Source organism: Porites lutea, chromosome 3 (genome assembly GCF_958299795.1).
Source record: "Porites lutea chromosome 3, jaPorLute2.1, whole genome shotgun sequence".
Taxonomy (NCBI): domain Eukaryota; kingdom Metazoa; phylum Cnidaria; class Anthozoa; order Scleractinia; family Poritidae; genus Porites; species Porites lutea.
In genome coordinates, this window is record NC_133203.1 from 47,381,132 (window position 1) to 47,392,236 (window position 11,105).

The window sequence follows — 11,105 nt, forward strand, 5'->3', positions numbered from 1 at the left end:
TGCAGACTTAGATACTGGGCCAAAAAAATGTATTAGAAAATCAGTGTAACAGTTGTAGTTCCCTCATTCAGTGGCTTAAATTCAACTTTTCAACTTATTCTGCTTTTTTTCTTTCCAGGAGTCTTGCAAAAGGCATCTTTTATTTACTGTGCCTCGAGTTGTTGCTGTTTCACCTCAGATGAGACTGATAGAGGTATGTCACGCAAGGTCAAAATAGTGCCACAAGTCACACATTACATTTGAAGAATATGGAGACATTTCTTGCGTTATTTTATAAACGCTGTGCTTTTTTTTCTTAGGACAACCCGTCTTTTATTTCTCTCCGAGAAATCCTAACAGAGGTAAGGGAGAGTACAGTGTAGCTTCAGTTTATAATTGCTGTTGTAATCAATACGTTTCCTATTAACACAGATATTCAGATTCTAAGACGAGTACAACTTCGAGAACTTGATTTTCTCAATACTGAGTGGTGAGCGCGCTTGAACCCTTAAGGTTGATTTCCACTGATGCGTTTTTGGCTACGCACGTTAACGCACGTAAATCTTAATCACGTAAATAAAATAGAGGCAAGAATATAAAGTAGAGCTTAAACGAGAAGTTGAACGAGGCTCAACTTTTACGCTTACGAGCGACCTTTCATGCATTGCCTCTATTTTATTTGTAAACGTAAACTTTACGCACGTAAAGATTACGCGACGCTGGAAATCAACCCTTACCTATCCACCTTCGTTTTGCAGCGGTGCGATAAGAAAAATATGGAATCAGATGCGCCAATAGCCTTGTACTACGAACGCCTTGCTTCCGTGCAGTCACGTGGTTGCCAGGTGACTCATCAAGTATTGAAGGACATTCTAAGAGAGGTGCAGCTCACACTGGTACCAGAAATACTTCTGAAAGAATGGGCCCAATACACTTACCAAGACCCTTCGGATTATTGGACCTTTAGGAAACAGGTACTCTAGAGAGTTAATGTGATTACGCCGTATTATTTGTTGTTCAGCTGCTTTACGTTTTGATAGTTGATATAAACAAGCATTATTTAAGGTCGTGTCCACCAATACAATATACAAATTTAACATAGTCCCTATTGTAGATGTTGTGTTTTCTTTTCTGACTTAGGGATATGTTAAATTTGGGTAGAGTAATGTGAAGTATTTTATTATGATTTTAGTTCATTACTTTACTTTTCTTTCAGTAAGGTGTCGTTTTTATCCTTTCTTATCTTTGCGAGAAGGGGAGGGCGACTTCTCGATATTTGGCCAATTTTTAAGTGTTTTCATCTACCTCAATATAATTTATCCCTCCTCACTGAGGTGAATGGTTGGTACCTATCATGTTAGAAATAAATTTGGGACTGACAAGCATGATATAAAAACAGCAACAAAAGGAAACTACGGAATGGGGGAGTTTACTGGCATCCCATCCAGGGCCCAGTTGCTCGAAGCATGGTTAGCGTTAACCAGCGTTTAATACCTTGACAACGTATTGGTTTTGATACTGGTTAACCAATGGTTAAAGCTAACCATGCTTTGAGCAACTCAGCCCAGGGCGTTTGGGGCATTGTCATGGTAGCCTGTACCAAGAGAGATAGTAGGGAGGTCTTAGAAACAAGTTCAAAGGCGAATCGGATACGTAAGGTCTCGGGAGGGGGCAATGGCGGGAAAAGAAGGAGAGAGACCGTCTACTCTCTCTCTCTCTCCCCAGCCCCCGCGCGTTTTTCGTATCAGTGTTCACGATTCGCACGTGACTATCTTAAAGCTTGGAACAGGCAATTGTCATGCTGAAACTGTAAACTATGGAAAGAAGATACAAGAACATTCGCCTTGAAATTTTTCCAGAAGTTAAATCCATCATTGGTTAACTAACGTGATTTATTTTCTCTCTTACTAAGCTCTCTATTCAACTGGCTCTGTCGGGTTTCGCCGAGTTCACCTTGCACCTTACAAGACTGGGGCCGGAAATGCTTCAAATTGCGCGAGACTCGGGCCGACTCACTGTCTCGTACAGTCGGTTTGAAGTGGACGACTCTAAAGGTATGGTTTGTGGTTTCCGAGATAGTGTCAGTTTTTAGGAGAGGCGTAGTGTCACTGGCCTCAACGTGGCTGTCTGTTACTAAGTATTTGTTTTCATTTTTCGACCTTAAGCAACGAGAACGCTCACGCCCCGGGCGTCAAAAATGGCGACCGGAAGTTGATATTTTCTCTCTTTTAGTGCTCTGAATCGACAAATTCGTACTCCATGAGTTAAAACAAAGGCATTCAGTTTCGTCGTCTAAGGCAGACGCGTTCCAAGCGGTGAGACATCAATTTTCTGGTTGCTATTCATGACTTCCGGAACGTCAGCGTTCTTGTTGAAACAGAATCTTAAGCTCGCTAATTGTTTATTGCTGATTTTACTTTTTTCCTTTAGATTTCTTTAATTCACGTAGAGTACTGTTCAACGACTCTGCGGCTTCTTTAAAAGTACCTGTTAAATTCACTCACACTTTTTGTCCTATTGACAGGCGAACTTGACGCGAACCGTCCCGTACCTTTCCGATTAACCCCGAACCTTGCCGAGTTTTTAACACCGGTCGGTGTTAACGGAGTGGTGTCCGCAGCAATTGTGTCTGCTGCGCGTTGTTTAGCTGAGCCTCATTTCAGTATTCAGAGTATTCTGAGGGCTGTGTTACGTGATGAGATGATCGCTTGGCATAAGAAGGTGAGTTTCCATTGCGACAGATCATCTCTTAAATTCTAACAACCTCTTTACTATGCTCCCTTTCCTAGGTTTCTTAGGAATATTTGAAGGGTTTAATTGGGTGAGAGAGTTATAAGCCTCTTTCGTATCTAACATACTTCCTTTTGAATGTAGAAACAAGACGAGACGCACGCCTTCCCGCTGAGTAATCCACCAACTGATATGGAAAGTGAGCTGCTGATTACACTTGTCAACGGCGCAGTAAACGCCATTATGAACAGATTACAAAGTAAGTCATTCATAGTAAGGTTTGTTCATTAATTGTTTTTCTCAGCTTACTGCTAGTCTGCATCAGGTGATGAAGTTGATTGGCTGTGCGGGGGGGGGGGGCAGAGGGGGCTATTAGTAGCGCTGTGGTTGTTTGGCATTGGTGCATTCCGATCCTTACACTTGTGGTTGGCTAATTTTAATTCGTATTGCTTGAGTTAGAAATAGACTCATTTTGACTTCATACTAGACCCCCAGACTTGGGGGGGGGGGGACAAACGAAATCAGAGATGAATAGCAATTTTCTTTGGTTTTATTCCCTCAAGCCTCGGAGCGGAGTAAAAATGTCCAGATATTGAAACAGGTCTATTGTGTCCTGAGCGGTTCGCCGCTGTGATCGGCCTGCTACGCTGTCTGGTCTTGGACATCCATGCTCCTGTAATCTTACCACCTCCGTCCCTAATTAGCGTTTCCATAAGTCATTGTTATTCCTTTATGGTCGAAGGTCCTTAGGTTTACGAATCGCCGTTTATCATCTTTCGTGTCTGCGCGCAGACGTCTCTTCTTTCCGCATGAACCAAAGAAAAAACTGAGGAGAAGACCGCATACCCTTGGTGCCAGAGACTTTCACGCGCGGTTTCTGTTTTAATGAAGTCTTAAGGCTGGTTTTTAATAGCGACAGAGTCGGAGTCGTAAGAACGCTTATGACGTAGTGAAAATCAAAAATCGAAGTCGTAAGCGGAGTCATAAGCGAGACGGAATCGGAGTCAGAAGAATCAGAACGTTTCCATTTTCTTCCGACTCTGCTTACGACTCCGTTGCTTACGATGTAGTGAAAACCAGATTGTCGAAGTCTGTTATGACTGCTGTAACCTTTCTTCTCCGCCCGCCTCGTCTAGCTTTTGCTATTTGCGGGCGGAGATGGCAAAATGATGTGTATGAAAATAAAGTATAGTGTGTGTGTGAAGGATAAACTAATCACGATGCACGTTCCCATGCTTTGTGATTGGTTTAGTTCTTCCGCTTCTGCTTGTGACTCCGACGACTCAGTTTTTACTTGATCGTAAACGACGCAGTCTTAAGCAGAATCAGAAGAATCTGAGCGCTGTTTTCACTAGATCGTAAAGTTCTACGCTTCTGATTACGACTCCGACTCCGTCGTAGGTGAAGACCAGCCTTTAATGGTGACCCGCGCGAAAGGCGCAGGCTAAGCACTCCTCTTTTCAACTTACTACGTACTGAGATTAGACTGCGAGCAGTCTCTCTTTTTGTTCAGGTTTTGTGTGTCTCGCGTTTTGTTCGACGGACTACAGAAAAAAGAGAGACTGCTCGTAGTCCATAATGAGATGTTTTCAAATTCTTTTCCCAGATCTTGCGCAATATGAAGGCGGTGAAACAAAGGTCACGACCCTGATAGCTGCGGCCACAAGCCCTGATAATCTGTGTCGTATGGACCCAGCCTGGCATCCATGGCTATAGAACCAACATGCTGTCTCAATGTACATCCAAGATAGAGCCTTTCTGGTTCCGTCCTTGTCCTCGGGCCACCTCATATTGTATGCTTACGGCAGCAAGTCAAGAGAACGGAACGGTTTTTGAAGGCAGTACTACTCCAAAACAGTTTCTGTAGATTAACGTTTAAACGTGCTTCCAACACATTTTAAAGAAAGGCTAAGTTATTTCCATGGAATGCGTGTATCAGAGACAAAATTTCCAAATAACGAAATTTTCTTAAAACGAGACTGGTATTTTTCGCCGTTTTCTCGTTTCCTTTTGTTTATCCATTATCGTGCGAACCAAAAATCATTTAACAGTGACATTTATTGTACATACCCATTTATCATTATTTACCAAACTAGCGATACTACGATGCAAACGAAATGCTCAGCAATCCCTTTCCAGCTTATAGAAAGTAAAATTTACCCCAACAGAACGAATTTGCCGGTTCCCGGGAATTCAAGTTTCCAGAGGAACACATCGTCCCCCTGGTTCTAATCAAGTGAAGCATCTGACAGTTTCCCAAAGAAATCAATTACTTCTTCCTAACATTTCATAGCTGATTTCACCTCCTTCGCCGTCATGTTAACGTTCAGAATCCTCAAAATATAGTTTTAATTCAATTATTTTCTTGAAATGGGTTATCTCCTGTCCAGAGTGTAAAAAATCTAGAAAACCTAAAGTTTATGAACGCAGTTATTTTCATCCATGTAGATTTGTTTTTGTCTCCATTTTATTTCCCACTGTTTTAAATAAGCAAGTTAAAATTGAATAAATAAGTTATACAAAAGGTGTCTTTTTATCATATGTGTACATTATCCTATAACACTGTACATTAGTAAAAGAAATATTAACACCGCAAACAGCCTCTCACATTTCCTGGCATTTAGTAAGCTGCTTTCAGTCTGATATGAATTCCAACATTCACATATGCGATGGGCAAGGTCTCTTGGCTGCCTCTGGTATTTGCTGGCTTTCACAAGGGCGGAAAAAATGAAACTCCTGATCATTTTACACTATTGTCTGAAATAGTTGAGCCCATGGTGGCTTTGTTTTAACATAGGGTTTTTCTAAGGAGATCATCATCATTTAAACGACAGAGAACGTATTTAAAAAACCTATGTCAATGCCAAAATGTGGCTTGAAGAAAATTCTTTCGAGTTATTCGGATTGTCATAATTATCATGTTTTTGTTGAGCTATTTTGAAAAAATAGCTCATATGTCAGTGGTGTGAGCGTATGTATCTTTGTGGCTTTGTATCTTTGTAACTTTGTATCTTTGTAACTTTGTTTGTTCGGATGTTTGTTGTAAGAGCCAATAAGGTTGAAGGTACTATGAGTTGATGCTAAGAAACCAATGAGATCTTGGCATCTACTTAAAAATCACATTGCTAAAGGTCGAACAAGGGCACTTTAAGACCGCCATCTTGATTCTTTACAATTTGTTCGTCTTTTATTACGGCTACAGGTGTTTGGAAACATTATATTAAATATCTTCATGATTCAAACGCTGTGTACAGTGATGCAGCTTTTTAAGGGTTCATATTTTAGTGTGGATGCTACTTCAAGACATTTCTGACCGAATTCGGCTATCGCGAACGGTACCACGCACGTATTTATGAGTTGTGTTTCACCTGCTTCAAGGTAGAGTATAACGATCATATATTTTCAAAGCCCTTCCAGTGAAACAATAATTGATATTTAGATATGGACTTAAATTCGAAAGTATGCGGCCTATAAAATGTGGTTTTAGAAGTTTGAAAAGCAGCTTATTTTTTTAAAAGCTGTACCGAGTATTGTTAATCCTGTAAACAAGCTGTAGAAATATTATTCTCTCGCTTACAAAGTTCAACAGACCTTTTTCGTTCCGGCAAAACAACAACAAAAAGGAATAATAAGTGAACAACATGATACATCCTTCCTGCATACTAAGCATTATAGTTATTGAAACGTATTTTATTTAGTAAAGATGCGTATAAACTTAAGTAGAAACAGTAGCGTTAGGGAATAAAATTGGAAGAAGCTAGTTGACACAATAATTAGGTACTGCTTTATTGAGTGGAGTAACATGATATGAGCAGAAATATATTTCGGCAGTTTGATAATTTTCTTGGAAGTTAATAAATGTTAGGCTATCAACCTTGACGTTGCATGAAACATAATTTAATTGCAGATGTTGTAATAAGGCCGAGGTGATTTCTTAAAATCGCTTGAGAAAATTTTGTAGTAAACAATTTGCGTTTTTTTAAAGTACGAATTGTAAAAGGGCCAAAGACCAACATCTTCACATGCAAATCGTGTGCATGAGTTATTTTTATAATTCTGTTTACTAGTTTATTGTGTGATAACTCGAATTCCCTCACGTACGAACCACGAAAGGGGACAAAGTCCAACACTTTCACGTGCCAGCTGTGTGACTGTACATCTCATGCAGATTGGCTTTTCACAATGATAAATAGTAACTTGGACGTATGAAGACCTGTTTCGTTTAGTAACCAATGCCCTAAAAAAGGCTCTTCTCTTTTAAAAAGCAATAGCTTTTAAAACATGAAGAAATAAGTTGTCGGAGTTAAAGACTTTCTCACAAATGTTAATAAATGTTAGGTTATCAACCTTGACGTTGCATGAAACATAATTTAATTGCAGATGTTGTAATGAAACCGAGGTGATATCTTAAAATCGCTTGAGAAAATTTTGTAGTAAACAATTTGCCTTTTTTTTAACGTACGAATTGTAAAAGGGCCAAAGACCAACATCTTCACGTGCAAATTGTGTGCAAGAGTTATTTTTATAATTCTGTTTACTAGTTTATTGTGTGATAACTCGAATTCCCTCACGTACGAACCACGAAAGGGGACAAAGTCCAACACTTTCACGTGCCAGCTGTGTGACTGTACATCTCATGCAGATTGGCTTTTAAAACATGAAGAAATAAGTTGTCGGAGTTAAAGACTAATTCGATCCACCTCCATTTGTTTGTTTCTTTTGTGCACTTGTTTCACCTCTTCTGTCTTACAGTCTGGGTACCAGTGCTCCTCGGTGAACCAGCAGGCTTGGTTGCTGAGAATGCTTTACTTGGCCCAGTCCTCCTTGTAGGACTACCTGTGCTCTGTCGTCCAGTGGTTGCCCCTGGGAGCCTCTTTGCTTGAGCTGATTTTTGAAGTCTGGCTTGCTCTTTTTCTGCCTTAAGCTGTGAAGCCAACAATCCTCATAGTTAAAGAAAAAATTCAGGCAGAGAAGGAGGGGGTGGGGAATTACCATTAAACCATCCAGGAAGCAAATATTAGTTTAAGCAGTGGGCACAGGTCCACGAAAATCACAATAACACTGACCCTTGCTTGGTAACACCTTTCGAAGTAAGCCATGTCCTCTTCTTCTGTGGTTCTACGTGCCAGTTGTCCTGCCGTACCACCCATCCGATCCTCTAAAGACATTGCTGCAACACCTGCATGGGCTCTCAGAAATGGATGATCATCAGGTCCTAGGCAAAATCATTAACAGGGTTAGTCACAAATTAAAGCTACAGTAGACTGAAAATGAGGAGACCTTAAGACGGAATCCATTAGGAAATTGAGTAATTTTTATTTTCGGTGGACAAAAACCTTGTACCTTTAAAGATGATTTCTTACCGGAGTCCAAGAAAATAAATGTCCAATTTCACAGGAATTAAAAAAGTACAGGTAAAAATAATTTGTCATGCCTAGGATTTCATTTTGTGAAATTTGAGGCTTTTGAAGTTTGTTTTCTCAGACTCCAATAAGAACCTTTTCTTCAGAGTTATTTCATACAACTTATTACATTTATAGCCCTTGAAAAGTGTGAAAAAGAATGCAACATGCTTGAAATTATTCTGGTACAAAGCGTTTGTCCACTGAAAATTAAAATTACTCACTTATGGATTTTGTCTTAATAGTTACTGATTATGGTCAACCTAGCATAAAAGTTTCCATGAAAAACCATGCACATACCAATGGGTTGCTCTAACATGTGCATTGGTGGAGGACCAATGCCACTGTCATCCAAGCGCATGTAGCCATCCATCAGTGAGCTGAATCCTGTTATCCCACCCATAGCTGCATAGGGAACATCTTGACCTACTGGGTGTCCACGGGCCAAGCGTTCCTCTTTTGTCTCTACAACTGTCTTTTGGGAAAAAAACGATTCACAACTGTAAGAAAGCAACCTCATAAAATTAATGACAAAGAGAAAAATTGTACATAATTATATGTCGATTTTAAAACTTGATAGCCTATCCAGGCATTCAGATTGTGGGGACGGTGCCAACAGGAACAGGCTAATAAATTGATAATAACTAAGCACATGACTGAATAGAGAAAAAAGGGATGACATCACGAAACTTAAATTTTTGAAATTATGGGCTCGCCTCATATATCCAAAAAGAACACGATAAAAAAAGGCCTCTCACAAAAATGTACTAAAAATCAGCCTGTCAGTGCTACAGTAATTGGTGGGAAGATATAGGCACTGTTATGCTCCAATAACTTGATATTGATCCTTCTTTGAAAGTGGCTAGGATAATGCACTCAGCAGCTGGGAGAAGTCCCCAAGCCCCAGGTGCCTGGCCCTCAATGATAGCCCTCCATTGATTCAAGCTATCACCCATCCTCCCACCAACCCTTGTGTGCATGTACCTTATGAGCATATGTTGGTTCTCCACAGCCACAGGTAAAGGAACTTCTAAACGCCTTACATGCGCAACCCTTAGTGCACTTGTAAGGTACCACTTCTAAGTGCTCATCTGCAAAGTGTTTACACTGACATCTGATTGGCTGTGTGCCGTTCTTAGGGACATAATGGTAACTCTTGCATTTGCAGCCACTTGCTCTACACGGTACTGGGACAGGCCGGGTTTGTGGCAATGTCTCATAATCTGTCTTATGTTGTTTGTACCTAAAAGTTGGGTATAAGAATGTCAATCAGATACATGTACAAGGCTGTACTCTAAGAAAAATTGAAAGGGACCCAATGTTCTGAGCCTCGGCAGGCTTCGCAGAAGCCTCACTAGAGAGAGTGCAAATGTAGTGTACTGTAGTCTAATTAGGCCAATTTTAGAATACTGTGTAAGTGTGTGGGGCTGTTGCGGGGAAGGTCGTAAACAAGACCTTGAAGCCCTCTAAAACTGGGCTGCTAGGATAGTGGCTTGTACTGTGCGCAGCAAGCAGGCATTGGACGTTCTGAAATGGCCCACCTTGGAGGACCGCCGACGTCAATCTGTTTTTAAACTCGTTAAGAAATGCCTGCAAGGTCAATGTCCCCAGTATTTTAAACATTATTTTAAACTTAATAATACAGTCCATGCGCGCGCTACTAGACAAAGCACCCTCTTACATCCGCCTGCTGTGAGAACTGAAATTGCAAAGAGATCCTTCTATTATTATGGTTGCACTCTTTTTAACGAATTATCTTAATGATATTTCGTGTTTTACATCTTTTAATCTTTTAATTGAAAATAGTTTTCTATTTATATTATTACCTGTATTAGTGTAATGTTTATATGTTTAGTGTGTTTTTGTGCGTTGTTGCTCAGGGCTCCCATTGATAACAGACAGCTTTTTGCGTCTGAAGGGGCTACCCTGAGCGGTATAAATTAATAAAGGTTCTTCTTCTTCTTCGTCTTCTTCTTCTTTGAAATACAGGGTACCCAGTATAGCATTTCTATGAAAACACTAAGATTTTGTGGTCACCCAGGAGTAAGATTTAGGCACCAGGGGCTATTGGGCACTGCAAGAGCACAGCCTTGATATAAGTTAAGCAGATGGATTTCTTCTTTAATAAATTACCCCACCCCCAGTTTAAAATTTTTTAAAACTACCTATACACTATATGTATAAATAAATTAAAGCTTATTCAAATACTTCTCAAATTTTTATAGCAAAAAAAGACTTTTTAGCTTTTAACCTGTGATTACAGAAACACATTGTCTCTGGTCCAATCATCTTGCAGTCCATGCCATTGGGTGCTGTCCAACTTACAAAAAGTCGATTTTTCATTCTCATGGGTAGAACCTTTTTCTTGTATTCTTCATACTCTTTAGGAGTGAATAACTTACCACCATCATCATCGCCAACAATCCTATAAGAGGAAAAACCGACACCCATGAATGTTTGACCATCGTTAAACGAGGATAAGTATGGTCTGAAGAATGACAAGTAAGGAGGGCGTTATCGGCCAAAGGAAGATAACACACTTCGGTATCTCTCAGTATTATTGAGTACTGCATTGCCCAACTCTGTACGTATACGACAGCCCACAAAACCCTTTCCCTCTTACTGGCCATGAGTCTCCCACAATTTCAGCGGTTAGACCGTCCAATCTATAATTCGGAGGTTCGTGAATTTGAATCTCATCTGGAGCTCGGAAATTTTTCTGAGCTTTCTGATGTTGAGATTCTCATGAAATTGCAGCGTTTAGACCCTAATTGAGACATTGGATAGAGCAACACCGGGGCAACACTGTACTATACAATCAACAAATATCAATAAATACCAACCACAGACCTTCGATATTCCAGATACTGATCAATAGAAGCTGCAGCACTTTGATCTAGTTTTAAATGTATTCGATTCCCCGCCATATTTGCTACAAAATCAAGACCAACATGTGGGTAAAAGAACGTAACACCTTCTGTCTTCGTATCCAAA

General features: G+C 40.2%; 2 protein-coding genes across 2 annotated transcripts in view; one reads left to right on the plus strand and one right to left on the minus strand.

Annotated features, from left to right (window-relative positions):
- The window catches only part of LOC140931292 (transformation/transcription domain-associated protein-like), a 78,682-nt gene extending 73,535 nt beyond the window's left edge, over positions 1-5,147 (plus strand). Inside the window, 7 exon segments of the mRNA XM_073381072.1 lie at positions 119-193; positions 300-341; positions 738-953; positions 1,892-2,033; positions 2,504-2,700; positions 2,854-2,968; positions 4,316-5,147. Of these exon segments, the coding sequence (XP_073237173.1) occupies positions 119-193; positions 300-341; positions 738-953; positions 1,892-2,033; positions 2,504-2,700; positions 2,854-2,968; positions 4,316-4,425 (897 nt within the window). The 3' untranslated portion in view covers positions 4,426-5,147.
- A 2,264-nt stretch (positions 5,148-7,411) lies between these two features.
- LOC140931291 (protein FAM221A-like) lies at positions 7,412-11,087 on the minus strand. The gene is made up of 6 exons (XM_073381071.1): positions 10,962-11,087; positions 10,363-10,536; positions 9,096-9,354; positions 8,412-8,586; positions 7,776-7,924; positions 7,412-7,633 (listed from the first exon to the last, which is right to left on the minus strand). The coding sequence occupies exons 1-6, from the start codon at positions 11,036-11,038 to the stop codon at positions 7,442-7,444; spliced, it is 1,026 nt and encodes a 341-aa protein (XP_073237172.1). The 5' UTR covers positions 11,039-11,087; the 3' UTR covers positions 7,412-7,441.
- Positions 11,088-11,105: the final 18 nt, after the last annotated feature.

What these genes read in the sequence shown, in the direction of transcription:
- LOC140931291 (XM_073381071.1), bottom strand. Translation starts at nt 11,038, where the DNA reads ATGGCGGGGAATCGAATACATTTAAAACTAGATCAAAGTGCTGCAGCT. An exon ending in AACCAACATATGCTCATAAG is followed by an intron (nt 8,587 to 9,095) that starts GTACATGCACAC and finishes TTTTCCCAAAAG; the next exon opens with ACAGTTGTAGAGACAAAAGA. An exon ending in AAAGGTGTTACCAAGCAAGG is followed by an intron (nt 7,634 to 7,775) that starts GTCAGTGTTATT and finishes TTGGCTTCACAG; the next exon opens with CTTAAGGCAGAAAAAGAGCA.